The following is a 22151-nucleotide window of genomic DNA, read 5'->3' on the forward strand; positions in this document are numbered from 1 at the left end:
GAATCCACTCGACCTAGCGGGCTGTGCACCACCGCACACTGTGTGCTACCGTGGCCCGGTTTCCACACAAAAAAACACGAGGAGAGCCACCTAGGAAAAACCCGCCGTCGCATTGGCGCCACGCTGGACGGAACGAGAGACGAGCGATCAGAACAGCCGGCATGGAGCTTCCCGCATGGTGAGCTGGCCGGGCTGCCCGCGTCTGTCTGGCACGGGCCATGGCCCTGTTTTCCCCCCCCCCCCCCCTCCCCTCCTTCGGGTTCGCGCCCATTCCTTTGCTACTGTGTACGCGTTGTCATACTGCGTACTGTACACCGCCAGCCCACCGTGAGCAACTTATCTACACCGTATGTACACCAACTAGTTCGTTAAACATACGCAGTACATCACACCTCGAGAACGAGCCTCCCCAGGAGCCCTGTCGGTAACAACCCGAAGTGAACGACCACCTGACCAGCCAACCTGGCGGCGGCTTTGCCGTGACGAGAAAAGCCTTTTTTTTGTCTCCCCCCCAGTCCCTGCCGAGGGAGGGAGGGCGCGTGCAGCGCAAAAAAAAGTTTAAGATTGCGGTTGTCTTGAAACCCCCCCGGTCGTTGGTTTTCCCCGATCTGGCCGTCCGATCACTCCGGGCACCAATCACGGGCCCCATAGGCGGAAGGTATCAGGGCGGCTTGGCGACGCGAGCTGCCCGGGCCGTGCGCGCCGCAACAAAACCCCCCTGGAAAACACGATGTCATGGCTCGCTTGGTGTAACCTGGGTCGCGCGCACCCGAGGCGAGCGGTTCGACGACGAGAGGGGGTGCCGAACCCAAGGAAACATCGAGAAAGCTCCTGAGGCGAGATACGAAGGCTGCAGGCAAAAAGCAAGCTCTCAGCCACACACACAACGATTCCTCAATGGGAGCCGTTCCTGGCCCGGGGGTTTCTCAATGTTTGTTTCTCGCGAGCTGCCGCGCATCCGTCGTCGGGCAACCCACCGGGCGGGGGATTTCGTTTGGTTGGGTCGCTGCTGGTTGGGGCCGAACCAGGGGGCAAGCCACGCACATTCATTGTTGGCTTGTGACGTCCGTCCCTGGCAATCCCCCGCCGATTCCCTGCCGAGCCGCTAAAGTTGACGATCCAATGGAACTCGGAGCAGGCGAGCGCCTGGCGTTTCAGCTGCGGCCGCTTGAGCAGACGCCGACCGACGTCGACGAGCTTGGGGAGCTGTCGACCGACGGGTTCCATGGAGGCTTTTTCTGCCGCCGGCATCGCCCTCTTCGCTCCTGGTCGTCTCCTTTGGAGCATCTGCGCAACCCCCGTCGCGATGGCGGGTGGGATCTCTATCGAGTGCAACCCTGGGTCCCAGTGCAGAGTGTGCGAGGCCGTTCACGTTTGTTGTCCGTGGTCCAACAGCGCCTTTTCGTGTGGCCTGACGCCAACCCGTCTTGGCCACAGGCCGAGGAGGGGCGACGTGGCAGACCGGCGGCCCACCGCACAGTGTGCATACTGTGCCACCACGATAGCATACGCAGTAGCCTCCAACAGAACAAGAGACGTCCTGGCGAGCCGCCACATTGGAATGAAAGGGGGTGGAACGAAACCAACAGAACTTTCCAGCGCCGGCGGTATCATGCCATGACGGTCACATCCCAGCGTGGTCCTGCGAACCCCACGGCGCACCTAGCTGGCAGCTATTTGTGGCGGAACTTGTCAATGCTTAATTAAAACCTTTCTCCACCGAATCGGCCCAGCTGATCATGGGTCATGGCTGTCGTGGGCTCTCCACATGGATTCGGCAACCGAGATCCCCATCCGCTGTTGGTTCCGATCAGCGGATGCAGGGTTGTGTTCGGGCCGGGTTGGGCAGGGCAACAACTGCCGTTGGATTGGATGTGGTCCTTTGGAACCTTTGCAACGGGAGGAGAAAGGGCATCAACGAAACGCCTTGCTGCTCATGCTGGTGCCGGTTCTGCTGCTGGTGTCGCTGCTGCTGCTGCTGCTGCTGTTGAGAAGCGAGTTCCAAAAAAAAAAAAAAAAAAAGGTTCGCGCCGCCAGCTACGTGCGGAATCAGGAACCATGCAGCGTGACGGATGCGCAGGGTTTCCGTGTCCCTTGCCCCTTGACCAGAAATGGCCGTGATGTGCAACGGCCATTTTTTTTCGAGGGTCTGTTCCCAGACATTGGCACGGCCGCCCTCCGCAGTCGACCGTCCGAGCAGGGCAGTGATCTGCGTGAGCCAAATCTCATGACGCAAAGGTCGGCCGCGGGCGAGCCCCGGATGGCCCCGGATGCCCCCTGGTGATGCGGCCAAACCGCCGCGACGTGCTGTTTGACGCCCTCGGCTCCCTTACACCAGCTCCGCGCTCCCGGCTTCCACCAGCGGCTTCGCGTCGGACCACCGAAGGATGAGGATATCATCGGCCTTGACCGTCACCGCGTCGTCGTCTTCGACGCCCTTGGCGGTGACGAGGGTGTCGCGGAGCAGGCGCACAAACACGGCCGAGTCGAGATCGGGCGCCTCCACCATGTTGATGCCGGCCGAGTCGTTCAGGTTCTGCAGGTTGGGCGGAAAGGACGACAGAAAGGACGAGAGGTAGTGGTTGTGAAGCAGGGCCTGGTGGCGGGTCGCGTAGGCCAGCTCGACGTCGGACATGCGGGCGCGCAGCTCGTCGGTCGACAGGTAGTGTAGGGCGTGCCGGTCGATCTTTGCGAGGCGGGCGCGCAGGTAGCTCCGGACCAGGTAGCGGTAGCGTTCGAGCTCGGTTTGGATGACGATGAGGGCGAAGTTGGTCTTGGGGTCCATGTCGCCCGTCATGTCCTCGACGCGCTCGATCTGGCGCTTGATGTTGTCGTTGATGCGCTCGAAGAAGCCATGGGAGGGCCAGCTGCGAGGGGGGGAAGCGTTGGGATTAGCCACCCCTGCCAAATCGACCGAAGAAGAACGAGCACAAGAGCATGCATGCCTGGGAGAGAAAATGCGTACGGAAGAAGCTCCGGGGCCGATCGCTCCGCAACCCAGGCCCGCGTCAACTCCTGGAGATCTCGCTTCTCTAGCGGGACCGAGTGGAAAGTCGGGTCGACTTCGCGGAGGATGTCGTCAATGTCCATGAGGAAGGGTCTCCGCCGTTCTGCCACGGGTGGCTGTCTTGTTGTGATGGTAGCTCGAGTTTCAACCTCCCCCCGATCCCAGCCTCAACGTTTCAAGTCGGTAAGGTAGGTACCTGAGTGGTAGCTCGAGAAAATTGGAGATGCGCGTCAACGAGGTGTTCAGACCCGCACCTGACGCGGGGCAGCAACTCAGGTTGGGGCCAGGCTCGGTCGGGGCAGAGGCTTGGGGACGGGAGAGTGAGAGGGGGGAACAAGCTGAGCCCGGGTTCCAAGTTTCCACAGTAGGCATTTCCAGGTTTGGCGGGGGAGTGGTGAGGTGGGGTGTGGGGTAGGCAGGTACGTACCTTCGCTTAGCTAACCCGACCAACCTATCGGAGCACCGGAGGGCCCTGTGTTCGATTGCATTGTCCCTGACAACAAAAAGGCCTGTTTCTACAAACAGAACTCGTCCCCAAAGTGGCATATCATCGTTGCATCCTGCTCTCCACGAACGCCCGGAAACAGCCCTACGCTTGAAACAGGTTGGAGACGCAGCCATGAAATGCCATAATCATCATCATCATCATCATCATCCATCCATCCATCCATGCAGCCGAGGACGCATTCGGCTCGGCTTGTGAACGGAGGATGGCTCGAGTCGAGCGTCTTTCAACCCATCACAGTCCAACGCTCTCCATGCCCTCCATGCCCAACCAACCTCCTCATAACTCCCCAATCTCACCGAGTGCGTGCTGCAGCAGGCTCCCAGAGGCAACCATGTGCGCTGCCCTGGCCGATAGCTTGCGTCAAGCCCGGTGTTTCCAGCCTCTCAATGGCTCCCCCACGACAGCCTCTGCACCTCCGCCGCCAGCCCCGCCCTTGGCCTGGCCCGCATGCAGCCTGACCGCGCTGCCCGTTCTGGCGGTGCTGAGCAGCTGAGATGTCGGTGTGCAGCATACATACAGGACCTAACGATGCCACGTCTTGGCCGCCTGATTTGTCGTCGTCCGGACGCGGTGAGCCTTGCGGAGAGAGGGAGGGAGAGCCAAAAAGCGTGCGTGTACGCACATATAGTAGAGTAGAACGGGAGGGGGGGCGGGCAGAGAGGCCTATCCCCTGCGGGAGAGGAAATAAAACCGTGTTCCCGCGACACCGCGGCACACCACCAAGCTCCGGCTACCCTTCCCGGTCGTACATAGGGTCGCAATGAGCCGACATGGTGATGCGTCCTTCGTGGGGCCGACTGCTGGCTGTGCTTATCCTCGTCGGGGGAGCTATCGACGTCACCCAGGCCAACCCGAGCAGCTTCGGGACCAGCGCCGCGCCTGTCGCCGGCCATGCCGGATCCGACCCGGTCCCGGGAACCCAGGCCCTCGCCGGCCGCTGGAAACGGGGGTGGACCATCGGTAAGAGGGACTGCCTGCCCAACGGCTCCAGCTACTGCTTCGGCAACACGGTAGAGTTCTGCCCGCGTTGCGGAACCTGCTGCACGGGCGAGAGCAAGCACTGTTGCGACAGCGGCAGCGTGTGCTGCGGAACGGGCTGCTGTCCGCCTGGCCAGACGTGCTCCGGTGGAAAGTGTCTACCTCCGGTGTCAGTCACCCTTTGGAGAGAGCGAGGACGGCAACCGAGTATTGACTCGCCTGAAGAACACTACCGCCACTCTCATCATCATCGTCGTCGTCATCGTCGTCGTCGGCAACCACCACTCTCACCCTCACGTCGACCGTCTTTCGGACCCTGACACACACCGTCACGCAACGAACCACGGTTGTCGTGGCCCAGATCGAGACGTCAACCATCATTTCCGCCGACTACATCACCATCTCGACGGCGGAAACCCAGACGGACGTGGTGTGGGCGACGGTCACGGCTCTCTACCAACGAGCCGTCAGCACTCCCCATCTTGCCCGCTCAAGGGAGCAACAGGCCAGGGCCCGCGAGCTTTTGCTTCCCGCGGCGTTGCAAAGCTCCCGGGAAGCCGAGCCGGAAGTGGCAGAGGGCATCGCCGCGGTCTTGAGACGCCGAGATGGCGCCACGGTGACCGTCTTCGTCACGACCACCGTCGATATCGAAACCACGAGCACAACCGCCATCACCACCACCGTTCACACCACCTCGACCGAACGAACCACCCTTCGTCAAACCATGACGCGGTATGCCCAACCAGATCCGTCCTCCTTCCCCTTCCCTCCCCGGATGGAGCAAAGCCTGCTGACAGAACCCAGCGTCCTCTCGGCCGACACAACCATCACCGTAACCTCCACCATCACCCTCACCCCCCTCCCGCCATCCTCGGTGACCATCACCAGCACCGCCACCCCCTCTCCTGCCCCTGCTTCCGCCTCCACGACCGCCGCCTCCGCCATGCCTTCTCCCACCGGCGAACCCGGCCCGTCCGGCACGCTTCCCGCAGGGACCATCGCCGGAATCGCCGCAGGGAGCACCGCCCTGGCCATCCTGCTCGCCGGCTTCATCATCCTCTCCATCCGCCGACGCAGCCGTCGTCGCCATGATGGGGATCGCCACGTACCCCCGGATCCGTCCTTTGACGCCTACCGCGCCTCGCGGAGCATGGACCAGAGACAGCCCGCGCTCCCGCGCATCCTGCCTCACTTTGCGCCCGCTTCGCCGGCGCACCACGCCGAGCAGTTCCAACCCCCGACTCCGTACTCCTCCGAGAGCTCTGACAATGCCGGCGGCGGCGGCGGCGGCGGCGGCGCGAGATCCAGGGGGGCGAGCGACGCAAGCAGCCATCCTCGGCACGGAGGCGACTTCCATCACCAGCCACGTCGCTCTCGTGACTACCGACCCCCCGCCCATCATGAGCCGCAGCGGCAACAACAACAGCAACAACGACAACAACAACAAGAATACCCCCCTCGCAGCCATCACCAACGCAACAGCTCAGGCTTCACCACCCTCGTCGGCACGCCGAGCCCCACCACGGCGGCGTTCGGCTTCAAGCACGAGCCGACGCCGCCCAGCCCGCGCCGCCCGCACAGCCCGGCCCTCAGCGCGCGCGAGAGGGAACGCGCGTGGTGGGCCGAGCTCGACGGGTCTTGTTCTCGCCCTTCTTCGAGGGCGCGCTCGCCTGTCCTGGGCGGCGGCGGGGGTGGTTATAACAGCAGCGATGGAGCTGCTGCCCCGGGGGCAAAAGAACAAGGAGCACGAAACGGACCGCGGCTGCCGCCGGCGGAGCTAGAAGCGGACCGATGGCAGCCGTGAAATCCTTGCGATGGATGGCTTCACGGGGGCCTACCTTGACCCCCTCCCTCCTCTGACCAGCTGAGCCACACGGCGGTGGTTTCGTCGGCCTGTTGAACGTCCGTCTCTTCGGTGTTTGTTTTTTTTTTTTTCTTCTTCCCTCCTTCTTTTCTCTTTCGTTTCATGCGTTGGTTCCAAGGCAAGAACATAAGGATACCCTCTCTCTCTCATCTCTTTGGTTGGTACTTTTGGCGTCGTTGCACTTACTAGATATCACGACGATCATCCTGGCTTGGTTCTCGGTTTCATCATGGCAGCGGATACAGGGAGACGGGTTAGGGGGGCAGCAAGGGGTAAGGGATTATTACGACTCGGCAATGACGCAATGACGAGCATGCTATGACCATGTCTAGAATACTTACAGAGGAACAAAAATGAAGTATGATGACGACATTCAGGGACCGACATCATGAGCCATCTCCATGGAACAAGTGTCAGACAGACAAAAAAACAGCATCACAGGAAAGGGAGGCTTGATCGGTTCACCCGCCAAGAAAATCCCCAACAGAGCAAACAGACAACATGAAGAAGCGGGTATTGTTGGAGTCGGATAATACCATTCCAAACGCAAAAGATGGAACCGCAATCCCCTCTCTATGACCCCCCTGATAAAAGGAACCAAGATCTACCGCACCGCCCAACCCCTGATTTGCCAACCAAACACCAGCCATGCCCATCATGCTCATGTTACTTGAGAAGATGGCAAACGCCAAAAAAATAAAGAAACCAAAAAAAAAAAAAAAAATCAAAGGCCGATACCTGGTATATACCGCCGATCCTGCACCAAACACCGCAGACCCAGGACGCTACTACGAAATCCTCACCAAAGGTTTTTGCCCTACCTACCCAACCGCCGTACCATCGCTTCTCGCGCATGACCTGCTAGGGCAACCGCGTAGCCTATCACCTCTCATACCTCGGAAGCGGCTCCTCAGCCTGCTCCCTCCTCACAGCCGCCGGCATCTCGGACCCCTCCGCCGCGATGCCACCCGCAGACCCAGAGCCGGACGCATATGCATACCCGGCTCCGTAATTCCCCACCTCATCATCCTCATCCAACACGGGCGCCGAGGGCGCGAAATCCTCTTCTCTCGGCGCGGCGACGCCCGAGCCGCCCGGGACCAAAGGGCCCGCGCCGCCGTCGTAATCCTCCGGGAACTCGAGAGGCGCGCTCGCCTCGGCGAGCAGCCGGCGGCGCTCTCGCTCGAGCTTGTCCTCGTTCGGGTCGGCGGCGGCAGGGCACGGGCGGGACAGGTCTTCGAGGGTTGGGGCGGACGGGGTCGCGAGGGCATCTTGGTGACCGGGGACGGGGGCAAGGTCCTCGGCATCGTAAATGTTGTCGCCGTTTGGGAGGTGCGAGATGGATGGGCCTGCGATCGGGGGTGCAGGTGGCGGCTGGCTGGGGAGGAGCCGTTCCTCGGCGCGGCGGAGGCGTTCCTTTTCCGTGAGCGTGCGCTCGTCGGGTAATTCCGGAGGAGGGATGTAATGAGGTGCAGAGGGGTGTGGTTGCTGTTCTTGTTGTTGCTGTGGTGGTGGTGGTGGCGGCGGCGGCGGCGGCGGTGGTGGTGGAGCATCCCAGTACCGGTACGCTTGCGGGATGGGAAGCCCGGTTGGGGATGTGTACGCCTGGGCGTAGTCATCGCCGGGGGCCGCGTGGGCATCCTGGTCCTCGTTGGCGACGGCTGCAGAAAAGGCTCTCCTAACGCTGACCTGGGCGGCGGACTCCTGGGAGGACGAGACGCGTAGCGATGGCTCCGGCTTCGCCCTTGCCTTGCCCCGGGCCCGGCTGCTGTCCGTGGTCCCCACGACGATCTCAAACACGGCGCAGATGACGCCCTTTTGGCGTCGGAGCCGGTCGGTATCGATGATGCTCGTGTTCCAAGATGTCAACGGGCCAGTGCTGCCGTCGTAGGGCGTGCCGGAGACGCCGAGCGGTCCGGTCGCCGGGTTGATCCTCGCGCCCGAAGGCTTGGCCGTCTGGATCTGGTTGGCTAGCTTCCCCCCCAGGTCGACGATCACCTCGATCAGGTAGTTGAACGAGATCATCTCGTAAGGCGTGTCCTTGATGGTGGGAAACACGTCTTCGGGAACGCGGACCGACGTGGTCAAGGTGGCCGACAGCGAGCCCGGGTCGATGATGAGAGGGGCAAAGGTTTGAGAGAGATCCTTTCGGTACACGCTGCACGAGCCCGCCGCCGACAGGGAGAGGCCGCCTAGGCCTGTCTTGGACCTCGGATAGTACTCCTCCTTTTCGAGCTGCCGCGCCTCCGCGTCCGTCAGCTCCTTGGAGAGCGCCGGCGGGGCCGAGTCGATGCGGCCTAGCCTGTACAGGGTGACGATGACGCCGTGCATGCTCTTGATCCGCTTGATGTGCTGCACCGAGATCCTGATGGGCACCGTGTCTCCTGGGATGCAACCTCCCTTGGGCAGCTCGATCGTGGCCGTGATGGTCCGCTCCTTCACCGCCGAGGCTTTCTTGCCCCCCGGGGACGGCGTCGTGGTCGTGGTCGCGGTCGCGGTCGCGGTCGTGGTCGTCAGCCCATGACCGGCGTCGCCGGATCGGCTCTGCCCCGTGCTCCCGCTGGCGGCGCTCTCGCCGCTCACGCTCGTGACTTCGCTCTGCGGGCGCCGCGGTTCTCCGGGCGGCGCGATCTCCGGGTCCTCGCCGATCACCGAGAGGGAACCTTCGGTCGAGTTTTCGTTCGCTCGGGCCAGGTCGGGTTCGAGGGTTGGCACGACGGCGTCGGTCGCCGAGGTTGTCGGGGTGATCGGCGGGGGTTTCACGGGGCCGCCTGTGGATGGTTGTCGCTTCTTCTTGGCCCGCTTGGAGATCGGCTCGAGGTAGATGGTGCTCGGGGGAGGTGGGGCGAGCGACCCGATGTCGAGCCTTTCGACCAGGTGGATTTTGCGATCGCACGTCGTCCTTGGCGGCACTTTGGTGCCGATCGAGGGCGGCCGGGTCAGGGTTGCCGTGATCAGGTAGGATATGGTCCCGCGTTCGAACTGGTTCGCCGCCTCACAAGTCAGCCACACACCCGTTGCGATTCGAATGCGTCGGTTGGTTTCGGGGCCTGGGGACGCACATCGATGCTGCTTGGCAAGCCCTCGGCGGGGAAGAGGAGGTGGAAGTTGAACTCATAGCGACCCGGGTCCAGCCTGCCGTCGCCGCTGAGGACCTGCTCGTCTTGGAACAGGCGCACGAAGCCGTTGGCGGCGTTCTTGGCGCGCGAGCCGCGGCGCGGCTTCGCGGATGGGTCGGCGGGATCGAACGGCTGGTCGCTCGCCGACAGGATGGGGCCCTTGGAGACATGCATGTAGCCGTGGAGCGACACGACCAGGTGGGTGATGCGCACGGGCTTGACGACGGTCAAGACGACGGCGCCCTGGACCTCGTCGCCGGCGGCATATCTGCGATGGGGCTCGGCGGGGCGGATGTGAAAGTCGGCAATGTAGCGGGACCGGGAGCGCAGGGACAGGCCGGAGAGGCGGGACAGGAGGGAGAAGCTGGTGCTGGTGCTGGCGCTGGCGCTGCTGCTGCTCGACGAGGGCCCGTCGGGGGCAGAGGCAGGGGCGGATGCGGGGACTGGATGGGCGGTGCGGGTGTCGGATGGCTTCCTGGAGAAGCCCATCTATGCTTGGTGCAGGCGTGAGGCGGAAGCGGACGGCGTGGTAGTGGTTGGGGGGGGAGGGGGCTTGTTGCGTGCGTGGGAGGGGAGGCGGATCGGGCAGCGGCGCGGGCAAGGCGGAGGAAGAGAAAGAGAGAGAGGAAGAAGGGAGGTTGGGCTTTGGGGGGAGGTTTGGCGTGTCGTGATTGTGGAAGGGTCGGGTGAGACGCAAGCTGAGAAGCCGAGATGGTGGTGGCCCAGCGTCGGCTAGATTGGACAGGGGTTGAGGGGGGGGGGGGGGGGGGGAGAGGGGGAGAGGTTTGCAAGGCAACGTGATGCGACCCGGGCGGGAAGGCTGGCGGAGGGTCGAGGGCGACAGGGCTCCGGAGAGCGTCCGACCGAGACGCGGATCGCGACAGAGGGAAGCAACAAGCAATCTACAAGACGCTTCGGCCAAGAGATGGTGGAATTCGAGGACGCTGGGAGTTGCATATGCCAAGGCTGGAACTTGGCTCGACTGGCTGGCTGCTGCTTGGCTTTTGCCAAGATCATGACAGGAGCCGACGGGAGGATGGATTTGGTCGTGGGGAAGAGCTGATGAAGACAAGAAAAAAAAAAAAGGACGAGCGAGCCAGAAGCGAGAGACGGGGAGGGCGGGTGGGCTGGGTGGGTCCGTCCTGTGGACAAGTTCCAGTAGGTGCTAGTTACCTGCGGTTCAGCGCTTGTATGTATAATAATACATACACAGTAGGTACCCTCCTCCCCCCTCTTTCTTGGTCACTTAGCGTCCTGGGCTCCCCCCAGGAGCCGAGACGGTGGGGACGAATCGACTCCCCTTCCAGGGTGGAACCAAAGATTCCACGCTGTGATCCACCCGAAATCTGGGGGATCAGGCTGTCGGGGTTTGACTTATACGCTCTGCCTCAGAGACCTCGGTAGGGAGGTAGAGAAATTACTCCGTGCTTCGTACGACTAGTAGCACTGCCGACTACCTATACTAGGGACATCCAACTGAGACTGGGAGACAACTAAGGTAGGTACTCCTCTGACTGCTATTACTCCTATTGCTCTCACCACCATCAATGGTACTACTCTATTACACCTCTCTGAAACCACCTTGGTGCTAGGGACTTTGCCCACAGACCGGCAACTGGGCAAGAGGGAAGCTTGACTGCCTACCGCCAGGCCCTGATTGGCCACGTGCTGGAACACGGGTGGTGACGTTGCTGGCATGGAAGGGATCTGGTGTCTTCGGGTTGTCAATGTCGAAGCACCTCATGTTACCCGCCCATCCAGTGGCCGCTGGCTTGCTGGAGTCTGAGCGGCTCACCCACCTGCAACGCCACACAACACCCACCTCATGTCCGCGACTCGTCCGTTGACTGACTTGGGTTGTTGGGGCGACAGTCATGATCATGGACCTTGTCCAACACGTTCCCTGCCGTTTCATGCGGCTGCGTCTACGCAAGAAACAAAAGAGTCCCACGTGTGCCGACAACCACCTGCAGACGCCGGATGAATCATCTCAGGGTTAGGGTTGAAAGCCATGGTCTTGGGTTCCCCTTACAGGAGGATGAGGTTCCTGGCCTGGCGCCCTTGAACGGTCTTGCATCATCACCACGCTTCATTTTCTATTGACTTCCTCGTGAGCAAGGCCGAGAGGGAAAAAAAAGACCAATGAAGTTGTTGGGTGGAATGTGCTCCCAGGAATAACGAACCGGTCTTCATGGTATTTCATGGGGTTTGGTGAACGTTGGGAGCTGCCCATTGGTTTGTCCCCCAAGGCACACCAAGCACACTTGGCGACATTCTCCCAGCTGCTCCCATCATCTCGACTTGAAGTTTGGCCTTTCTCTCTCTCTCTCTCTCTCCCTCTCTCTCTCTCAGGTATCTTGTATGGCCTTGCCTTAAGCACCTAACCTGGCACGACTTCAACATACCTCGCCTCCCCTCGGTGGCTTACACAGCCGAACCGGCAGCACATCAACACTTGGACGAGGCAGATACGCCTCACCCCGTTTCCCGCAACCGCACCATGCATCAACAACGCCGCCATGGACATCGCCGGCTTGCCTCATGACCTCTTCCTTCTGGTCATCTTCCTCCTCTCTCCCCGCGACTGTGTTCGCCTTCGTGCCGTCAGTCGCCGATGGCACGCCGCCTTCACCGATGACTTTGTCTCACAGCAGCTGCTGCGATGGAACTTCCCACGCTGCCGGGAGCTGCGTATGGCCGCGGCCATCGCCTCCGTCCCCTCCCCGATCTCCTCATCCGGGATCTGGCCCCGGAACCTCGAGGCCGAGCTGGTCGACTTTGCCGACGAGTCTCCCAGCTGGTCCGCCCTCTTTGCACGCGTGGCTCGTCGGTACCATCACCTGAACAAGGGGCGGCCGCGCCACGTCCTGAAGCTCGACATGCCCGCGAGCTGTCGGGACGGCTCTTTTGGCTTTTCTTTCTGGCCCGTGGCTCCCTGGCACCGCTTCCTGCGCCTCAACGAAAAGATATCCGACTTCCACTATCCGGACCCGGCTTGGTGGTACAGCCAGGAGGACGGAGTCTTGGTGTATCCCGCGACCGCGGACGGCGCCGACGGCGCTCCGTCGCTCGGCCATTTCTATCGCGTCGTGGATCTGGCTTCGGGAGCCAGCGTCCCGGTGCCGTGGGATGTCCGCTCCAAGCACATCCGCCGCGTGAGGCTCGCCCAGGGCGTGCTCATCTTCGAGTGGGCCGAGGCATTGCCCCATCACCAACTCAACGACCGTGAGCTGGTCCACCGGCACTTCGCAACCGCCTTCGACCTTCTTCGAACGCCCAGGTCCGCCGCCGCGGGAAGCCCCTGGGCCGTCGAGTTCCGCTCCGAGTGGAAGCTGCACTTCCTCGGCCTGCCGCTGAACCGTTCCGACCGCTTCTTTTCGGCCCACACGGCCACTCACTACGCCGTTTACTTCTGGCAGCCCAACCGGTCGCTCTACCAAGACGACCCCATCGAGCAGCTGGCCGTGTGGGACATATCGTCGCCAAGCCGGTATCGCCCGTCCGAAGATCCCACCGGCGCCCGCCGCCCGGGCTTCGAGCGAACGGTTTCGACGCCCGCCGACCTGCCCGGCCCGGAGCGTCAGCTCGCGCCTCTGAGCGCGGATGCAAAATCCCAGGGGACCTGGTCCCTGGAAACGGCAACAGCCGGGCCGCAAGTCATACGCCGCATGGCGTGGCGGGATCTGGACTTTTACGGCCTCCGCCAGCGTGCCACCCCCCGGCTCAGGAACCTCGCCCTGGACGGCCAGAATGTCTACTTTATCGAAGAGGAGCATCGCTGGGCCGACGGGCAGCACAGCTCTCTCGTCCCGCCCCGCGTCCACTTCGTTCAGAGCACTGGCATCCCGGTGATCCCCATGACCACGACCGCGACAGGAGAGCCGCCAGAAAAGGCCCCTCCGCCCGCCGGCGATGCGGACGTTGGACATGCCGCAAAGCCGCCCCCGTTGTTTGCCATCATCGACGGCCCTGTCTACGGTCCTGTGTGGGTCGATTCATGCGGCGCCGACGGCGATGTCAACATGAACTTCTGCCAGCGCGTGGCGGCCGCCCATGGTGGCGCAGCGCCAGGCACGGGGCCTCTCCCATCGTCCGCCGTCGGCGGCGCTGACGTTGGACGGCGATCGCCGCCGGCTCCGGGCCCCGCCGGCTGGCCCTGGGCCTTCGGAGAACCCGCCGCCCCCGCGTCCTCCGTCGCGTCGGCACCGCCGACCCGGTGGCCGGGCTGGGCTCCGTGCTGGCGGCACGAAGACTTCCCGTACCTGACGGTCACGGAGATGGTCGACTACGCCGCCGGCGTGCGCATCGCGGCCCGCCGCTGCTTCATGCTGGAGGCCCTCTCGGTGCATATGCGCCCGACGGTCGCCGTCACGGGCGCCACCCCGCCCGGCGAGGCCAAAGACGCCGCAAAGGCCGCCCGGCGACGTTCCGGCAAGGCCAAGGAGGCTCCCGCCCGCAGCAGCGAGGTCTACCTTCCGGATGACATGTGGAACGAGCTCGTGGCCAAGGGCCACATCGCCGGCGACGAGCGCTGGGTTGTGGGAGAGGACGAGGCAGGGAGAATCACGGTGGTGCGGTTCTGATGCGAGAAACGCCGGCTACCACATCGCAGAATGCGCCGCCTCTCGAGCCGAGAAATGCGGAGAGCATCCTCCCACCACCGTCATCGCGAATGCCACTGCCGCCGCCGCCGCCGTCACGGCCACGGCGGTCAAATATTTGGCCATGATGGCTACCTAGTGGCGGAGCACGACGAGCCAAGGTGTTATCACAACATCGGAGATCCGATTGTGTCGTGAGCATCACCGCAAGCACGACGAAGGGGAGTTTCGGCAGCTTGGATCCCGGACGGGGGCCAAGCAACGGTCCTCGGGGAGCGCAGATCCCAAGCAGGGCAGATGCGAGCCCTCGGGAGGAGGGTCCCTTTTCTTGTGCGGGTGGATGTTTGGCAGGGACCGAAAGAGAGTCTGTTGGGAAACGATGGGCCGCAAGACCCATGGGCGGCAAGCAGGCAAATTCGGCGCAGCGAGCACGACACGTACAGCAGGCCTGTTACCCAGGCATCAGGTAGCCTCTTCCTGTCGGCCACAGAAAACAGACTTTGGTGATGCCAGAGCGCCCATGCTCAGCTATACATAGATGCACGGTGAAGCAAGGGAAAAAGGACGCCCCAAGACCCGGTGAGCATTCAAATGGGGTGCTGTACCCACAAACCCTCCCTCTTCTCTCCCTTTCCTGGCGCTTGATGTATGTGTGTGTCTATGTGTGTGTGTGTGAATAGGTATTAGAGCAGCAAAACCCATACCCTGCATACACGACAACACAAACAGAAAAGATGATTTGAAAGTCCAACGAAGCCTGATATTCCTGAGCGCATCGCAGCAGCAGCAGCAGCATGAGCAAGATCGAAACTAAACTCAACTCCGGGCGCCTAGCTGAGCAGAAGAACAAAGTGGTGACATGACATGATGTGGCCTGACATGGGACCAGAAGAAGAGAACAAAAAAAAAAAAAAAAAAAAAAAGAAAGACAAGAAAGAAAAAAAATAACAAAGACGCGAGCCTCAAAACCCACCTCCGACCCAACCGACCCCCATCCGGTCCCCAGAAACACTCGCCCCTGGAAAAAAAAAAAGAAAAAAAAAAAAAAAGAAACCATGCAACTAAGGCAGGAAGGTAGGAGCAGCGAGGTATACATAGACGTCTTTCATACGCCATGAACCGAAACAAGAATAATACCCAGTCCCATCTTCCGTCTTCCTCCGCTGCCCTGCCCACATTCATGTCCACCCGCAGCTCAGCTCAACGCCAAAAGTCAAACAAACCAACCCCCCCTCCCCTTCGCTACCCGCCGCTTCACATCCGCTCTCTCTTATTTAGCTTCCCCTTTCAAACGATTTGCAAACGTGCTGGAACCGCCCGAGCCCAGGGGGAAACGCCACCATGGCGTTCCGCTCCCGTCTAATATGACCGACCCCATCCCTCCATCGCCTCCGCTCTCTTTTCACCACATCCATCATTATCACACCCCCCCCCCCCACCCCTGGCTCTTCTCCATCTCTGGGAACCGTCTCATCCAACGGCACCCCCCTCTTCTCCCCTCGTTCAACCAGTCTTCGTCTTCGCATCATACAATCACACCCGCCGACTCGATTCGGCTCCTCAGCTCGACGTCTGGACCAAAGGCGGCACCTGCAAAAACCGATCATAATACCGATCCAGCCAACGGGCGGCGTCTTCGCCAGCGTCGTCGATGCTCGAGTCCCAGCGGCCAATGGAACCAACGTAGCCGTCCGGCCTCACGTTGACAATGGCCACCTCGCCCGGCCCCAGGCTGCCGAGCCACTTGTTGGTACAGAGGGCGCCGCGCGTATCCTGCTCGGGAATGTCGTCCAGGTAGACGGTCCAGCGGCTGTCCTGGAGGAGCGGCGGCAGGTCCGTGATTTCGATCTCGGATTTGGGCATGGTGGCTACACCAAGGGTGGCGCGAGTTAGCCAGCGTTAGCGGATCGGAAGGGGAACGGAGATGGAGACGTACTGATGAGAGCAAAGGTAAACAGGTGGCTGACGGCCGTGTAGCGCTCGGGACGGAGGTAGATGTCCTCGGGAGCCGGGGCGCGGGGCTGCTTGGCGTACGAGATGCTCGCCGCGGCCGAGAGGCGGCTGACCAGGGCGTCGGGGGAGGCGATGGCCTGGACAAAGGTGTCGAGGAAGATGCGGGACTGGTGCACGTCCCACATGAGAAGGTAAATGCGGAACTGGCCGAGCATGGGGATGTCGAGCTGGATGTCGACGGGGTTCGAGTCGAGGTAGCGCGTCACCTTGGCGGGCGGCAGCAGGCAGCCCGGCTTGGCTTCGCCCATGACCCACGACTGGTCCTCCATCATGTTGACGGCGTTCTCGCCGTACTCGGCGCCGATGCCCGAGATGAAGCGCACGTTCGTCTTGAAGTTTTCGGCGAGGGCGACGGCGTCGCCGCCGGCGATCTGGTTGGCGTGTTCGTAGTCGAAGTTGACCAGGTCGAGGGCGATCTTCCTCCGCTCCTCCTCGTAGCTCTCTAGCAAGGCGGGCTTGGCGAGGCCGCGGACGGCGAGGTTGAGCTTCCAGCAGAGGTTCCAGGCGTCGTGCATGGACGTGTTCATGCCCTGGGCGGCCTTGGGCGAGTGCGTGTGGCTGGCGTCGCCGGCCAAGAAGGCGCGCAGGTGGTTGTCGCAGAAGCGGTTGGCGACGCGCTGGCCGATCTGGTAGCGGCCGAACCACTCAATGTACTTCCAGCCGACGCGGTAGGGGGCCATGATCTCCTTGGCGCGCTGCATGACGAACTCCTGGCCCAGCTGGCTCCGGTCGCCCTTGGGCCCGCTCTTGAGCTCGATGTAGAAGCGCGTCATGTTGCGCTCGCGCGGGATGATGAGGATGGAGCCGTGCTCCTGAGAGTAGACGAGCGTCTTGGACCAAATGTCGGGGAAGTCGGTGTCGAGCTCGCCGTCGAGCACGCCCCAGACCGAAGGTTGCGACATGCCGACGGGCTTCGCGTCAGGGATGCTCTTCCGGACCTTGGAGTGGGCGCCATCGCCTGCGAAGACTGTCAGCCGTCCCGGTTTTCTTCTCTTGCGCCCCGGCAGTCTGGAGTTGAAACCCCCGGATACCCACAGCCAACGAGATATTGCGTGAGGATGGTCTTGCGGTCCTGCGTAACGTTGGTGCGGCAGTTGATCTGGAGCGGACCTCCCCGGTTGTCGCAGACGCTGTACGAGTCGAAGGCCGTGTTCCTGCGCACCTCGATGCCGCGCTTCCTCAGGTCCTCGATGAACAAGCTCTCGACCATGCCCTGGTGCACCAGCAGGATGTAAGGGTCGAGCACGTCGATGACGGGCGGGTAATGGACTTCGCGGCCGAGCCGGTGGAGGGGTTCGTCGGGGGTGCTGCGCCAGAACGAGATGTCGTAGACGCGGACTCCTCGTTGTAATAACGGGTCGGCCAGGCGCATCTGGCGAAAGGTCTCGATCGTTTTTGGTTGTAACCCATCGGCCCTGCAAAGCAACACGTGGTCTGGTCAGAAGGCTGCCTCTGGTCTCACTCGGCACCCCTAAGCGGCCTTCTTTGGTCTCTCCGCCGATCAAAGAAGAAAGAAAAGAAAACCCCGGAGAAGGGTATTTAATTGGACTTGACTTGCCTTCCCACCGGCGTCTGGTCTGCCCTGTCATCCACGACTTCCACCTTGATTCCGTAGCGCCCGAGGTTGCATGCCAGCATCAAGCCGGCTGGCCCGGCACCGACGACGCAAACCTGGCATTCCAGGGGCGCCTCGGGCATGCTGCGCAGCAGCGTCAGGCGGTCGACACACTCGGACGTCTCCATGCGGTCCTCGCTCATCCGGTCCTCGGAGGGCTTGTCGAGAACAGCCGCCGGCGCCATGGTTGACGGGTGTTGTGGCGTGCCCCGTTTGCGCGCGGGAGCCCGCGGAGGGGTCGGGCAGGAAAAATGGAACGAGAAGAAGGTTCCCTTCCAATCTCAACTCCAGGACACAGAGCGGCAGGCCGTCACCATGCACCGGAAGAGGAAGGGGAGGGGGAGGGGGAGGGGGAGAGGCGGCGGGTGGTGTGTGTCCTCGCCGAGTTGGCCAGGCGCAAAAGGGCTGGGCAAGGTAGGGAATATCGGCAGCGGATTCCCCCAGGTCTGGATGCCGGGATTGGTGGGGGAGGGAGGTTGAAAGGCGCAGGCGAGGACCAAACGGTTTTCGAGGCGCTCGCGGATTGGTGGTTCGCCTTTTGTATCTCGGTTCAGGTCAGATCAGGTCAAAGACAGGGCCGGCTCGGTAGGTAGGTAGGCCCTGCACCCGGCGCGTGTACGTTGTGTGTGTTATGTGTGTTTGTGTGTGTGTGCAAGTGGCCAGCAAAGATTGAAGAGTCCCCGAAGCCAATACTAAATGGGTGGAATGGGGGACTGTGGACCGCCCGTGGCAAGGTCAGGGAGAGGCAGAAGAAAACAAAGTATCAGGGTTTGGCAGTGCTTGTGTCGTCGCACCCAAGGAGTTGGAATACGAGTGTGAGAGGAACAAAAAGGAAAAAAAAAAAGGTGAACCTGCAATCAATGGTGTCAAAAAGATGGAGAGATTACTGACCACTGACCAGGGACCACTGACGGAAACAGGGACTCTTGGTGTGACGGGGATCTGCAAGCCTCGTCCTGTTGCTGTTGCTGGGGGGGGGGGGGGGGTGAAGAGGAGGGGGCAGCCCAAGGTAGCAACGACAAAATCCGGGCGCTGTGTGTTTCGACGGGGGGTTCCACTGCTCCGTTCCCGGTGGTTTTCGTGTTAGTGTCGTTGCTCCGGCGTACCTCAGGGAGGTAGGTACTGTGGTTTCCAGATTGCTGGTCTTTTTGATCCGGATGGAAAGCTGCCCGTGTTGAGATGGAGGAGGGTTGAGAGGGTTGCGAGGCTCGATCAGGTCACCCCTGGGTCCAGGTCTGCGGCGAGAACGGATGGCCCCCCCCTCTCAGGGCCCTTCCATCAACAACACGTGAACATGGGATGGGTGAGGAGGACAAGGACAAGGACAAGTTGACTGACAGCAGCGTACTGTGTACATGTACAGTGGGCTTCAAAGGAAGCCAGATTGGCGGTGAAAGGGGCACATGAAGGCCAAGTCAAACAAAGAAGGGGGAAAAAAGCAGGCAAACGGTCGGTAAGGTAAGGTCTTGCAAGGTAACTCAAGGTGGTAGGTAAGGTCAGGTAGGTACCAGAGGTAGGTAGAGATACCTTGGAGGTACGGTACCTGACACCTGCGCTGTATGTATGTACTGCGTACACACAGCGATGGAGAGATGGCAACAGTGAGAGAAGCGATAGGACGAGGTCGGGTGTGGAGGAGGTGGGGACGGGGCCGATGTCATGGGTTGGATTGGCGGGTTGGGTGGGTTTTGGCGGGCGTGGGCCAAACGAAAATCGGCACGGCGGCAGAGCGACAGGGCGAGTGCCATTTGCCTTGAGCGCTGCAAACGTTCCAAATCTCGCAAAAAAGGCAGTCAGCCGGAACCCAAGTGGGCTGATTCCACTCCGGGCATGATCTGATTTCCATGTGGGTTTTGCTGCTCGCCTCCACCTTTGCTCACTTCCCTCCCAATCGGCCAGGCGCGATTGGTCTGCCGCCTACCGCCTGCGTCTTGTCAAACATGAGCCGACCACAGCAGAACCCGAGCCCGCGACCTTCCTCAGTCGATGCACGTTAAGAAGCTCGGGCCTCGCTGGCGCCATGTCTGCAGCCCGTGCGCCTCCGCCCGTTTCGGCTACCAACGTTTCCACTTTTCCGCGGCCCTTGGCGGTTCCGTCCCCGGCCGCCAGACGGGGGACCCGAAACTGAACCCGATCAACAACAAAAAAAAAAATCGACGCTTGATGGGAAACATTGGATCCATTCCCTATCCTGCGTGAAACGTTGACGTTTTTACTGGGTGCATTCTCTCTTCACTTCCAAGTGAGAGGGATGGACATGGACCTGACACCGCGACGCCGCGACGTCGCGACACCACGACAACCCAACCACCAGAAACCCGGTTCTTGGAGACGCCGGCAGCCATCGGTGAGAGTCCAAGAAATCCGAAAGGAGGGGACGCTAACCACAAATGCAGCTCCGAATGCAACACCACCTAACGCGAACGCCTGAGAGGAAACGAGAGAGAGAGAGAGAGGTAAGGTGAGGTGCTATGGAAATGTTGATGCATGCCGCAGTGCTTCGTACCCACGTGGAAAAGGTTGCAATGTCTCCCAAACGTCTGGGATGGGGGGAGGGAGAGCACACACGTCCAACGACGCTGACTCAGGTACCACGCACGCACACACACACACACACACACACACACACACACACACACACACACACACACACACACACACACACATCCATACAAAAATACATCCATACGCAGTACGGAGGACACCCATACATCCCATCAGGTAACGGGAGACATGGCACGGGGACCCAAGAAAGAAAGAAGAGATCGACCGCAAGAAGGGAGGAAAAGAACACATGACAAGAAAAACGATATGGCAGCCCAACATCCCACAATAACAACAACAACACAACAGCTTTGGAAATCCAAAATCCAAGGGACCGACTCCCTCCTCCTGCTCCTCCTTTTCGTCATTTCTCCACGAGCACGGTGCTCGCCCCAACCCCCGCCGCCGCCGCCGCCGCCTCCGCCGCCTGCTCCGCCTTCTCCTTCTCCTCGTAAAACCTATCCACATCCTTGACCACCTTCCTCCCGCGGAAGCGCTCCATGATGGTCACGTTCTTGCTCCGCAGCCGGCTCTGGTACCAGTGCGGCATGCCCGACAGCCACGACATGGTGTTGCCCATGGCCGGCAGCACCAGGTGCGCCGACTCGCCCCGGAGCACCTGCCGCACCACCGCCTCGGCCACCGTCTCCGGGTGCAGCGCCGGCATGAGGAACGGGCTGTCGTTGTGGTACCCCTCAAACAGCGGCGTCGTCGTGTAGCCCTGGTTGACCAGCACCGTGCGCACCTTGGGCGCGCCGTACCGCGTCTTGAGCTCCGCCGCCAGCCCCTCGTGGAAGGCGTGCGCCGCCGCCTTGGACGCCGCGTAGTCCACCATGTTGGGCACCGTCACCCACGCCGCCACGCTCGCCACCGTCACCACCATGCCGTGGTTGGCCTCCACCATGGCCGGCAGGAACTCCTTGACGGTCCAGTAGTGCGCAAGCGTGTTGACGTCAAACGTGAAGCGCACGTCGCGCTCCGACAGGTCCAAGACGGACCGGCCCACCACCACGCCCGCGTTGTTGATCAGCACGGTCGGCTCGCCCACCGCCAGCCGGATCTCCCGCGCCACCTGGGCGAGCGTCTTGGGCGAGGTGATATCGCACTTGAAGTAGTGGACGTTGGGGCCTGCCGGAAGGAGAGCCAGAGAAGGATCAGTCAGTCAGTCTATCGGATTTTTTTAAAGAGGGGGTAGAAGAGCGCTCCTCCGGACAGGCACGAGGGAGGGAGGGGAGGGGTGGTTTGAGTGGAAGCTGGAAGAAGAAAAAAAAGACGCACCCGCCGGATACGACAAAGGCTGGATATCCAGCACCACCACCTTGATGCCCTTCTCCGCAAACAGCTTGACCATCTCCCCGCCGATGCCGCCCGCGCCGCCCGTGATCAGCACGATCTCGCGGGACCAGTCGTACGTGTCGCTGACCCAGTTGTTCAGCACGCGCCGCGAGAGGTAGTTGCTGACCCAGCGGGCGACGCCAAACACGAGCAGCTTGCGCAGGCGCGAGTGCGCCAGCGGGTGCAGCACCGCCCAGTCCTGGCCCTGCTTGGTGAAGCGCGTCAGGAGCAACAGGGGGAGCAGCACGCCCGGGTTGAGCGCCGTCTTTTGGATGATGCGGAGGGCCGTGTCGGCCTTGAAGCCCTCGCGGGGAAGCCACCCGTTGTGGAACGGCATGGTTGGAGAGGCGATCAGCAACGTTATGAAAAGGGATGGATTCGGAAAATGGCTTCGCTCTGACCAACAAGCCCGAGGTAGGTCAGGCAGGCAGGCAGGCAGGTAGGTAGGTAGGTAAGTAAACCAGGTCGGTCAGGTGGGGATTGTAAGGGAGGTAGGCAAGTAGACAAGTAGGCAAGCGTCTTCTGTGTGCTGTCGCCGCTTAGGTACGGTACCCGACGACCAGAGCG

General features: G+C 61.6%; 6 protein-coding genes across 6 annotated transcripts; 2 read left to right on the plus strand and 4 right to left on the minus strand.

Annotated features, from left to right (window-relative positions):
- Positions 1–2329: 2329 nt before the first annotated feature.
- Positions 2330–3090, minus strand: VTJ83DRAFT_589 (uncharacterized protein; the record flags this gene model as incomplete). The annotated part of the gene is made up of 2 exons (XM_071012539.1): positions 2330–2867; positions 2966–3090. 2 exons carry the CDS (start codon positions 3088–3090, stop codon positions 2330–2332), a joined length of 663 nt encoding a protein of 220 aa, XP_070869942.1.
- Positions 3091–4285: 1195 nt separating this feature from the next.
- On the plus strand, positions 4286–6297 carry VTJ83DRAFT_590 (uncharacterized protein; the record flags this gene model as incomplete). The annotated part of the gene is made up of 3 exons (XM_071012551.1): positions 4286–4662; positions 4719–5225; positions 5298–6297. 3 exons carry the CDS (start codon positions 4286–4288, stop codon positions 6295–6297), a joined length of 1884 nt encoding a protein of 627 aa, XP_070869943.1.
- Positions 6298–7239: 942 nt separating this feature from the next.
- On the minus strand, positions 7240–9965 carry VTJ83DRAFT_591 (uncharacterized protein; the record flags this gene model as incomplete). Its single annotated transcript, XM_071012562.1, has 2 exons — positions 7240–9339; positions 9420–9965. 2 exons carry the CDS (start codon positions 9963–9965, stop codon positions 7240–7242), a joined length of 2646 nt encoding a protein of 881 aa, XP_070869944.1.
- A 2030-nt stretch (positions 9966–11995) lies between these two features.
- Positions 11996–14059, plus strand: VTJ83DRAFT_592 (uncharacterized protein; the record flags this gene model as incomplete). Its single annotated transcript, XM_071012573.1, has 1 exon — positions 11996–14059. The coding sequence occupies one exon, from the start codon at positions 11996–11998 to the stop codon at positions 14057–14059; it is 2064 nt and encodes a 687-aa protein (XP_070869945.1).
- A 1578-nt stretch (positions 14060–15637) lies between these two features.
- Positions 15638–17890, minus strand: VTJ83DRAFT_593 (uncharacterized protein; the record flags this gene model as incomplete). The annotated part of the gene is made up of 4 exons (XM_071012584.1): positions 15638–15945; positions 16014–17048; positions 17126–17505; positions 17649–17890. 4 exons carry the CDS (start codon positions 17888–17890, stop codon positions 15638–15640), a joined length of 1965 nt encoding a protein of 654 aa, XP_070869946.1.
- A 2723-nt stretch (positions 17891–20613) lies between these two features.
- VTJ83DRAFT_594 (uncharacterized protein) lies at positions 20614–21921 on the minus strand (the record flags this gene model as incomplete). The annotated part of the gene is made up of 2 exons (XM_071012595.1): positions 20614–21377; positions 21528–21921. The coding sequence occupies 2 exons, from the start codon at positions 21919–21921 to the stop codon at positions 20614–20616; spliced, it is 1158 nt and encodes a 385-aa protein (XP_070869947.1).
- Between the last annotated feature and the right edge of the window lie 230 nt (positions 21922–22151).

The sequence above is a fragment of the Remersonia thermophila genome, chromosome 1 (genome assembly GCF_042764415.1).
Source record: "Remersonia thermophila strain ATCC 22073 chromosome 1, whole genome shotgun sequence".
NCBI classification, from domain to species: Eukaryota; Fungi; Ascomycota; class Sordariomycetes; order Sordariales; family Chaetomiaceae; genus Remersonia; species Remersonia thermophila.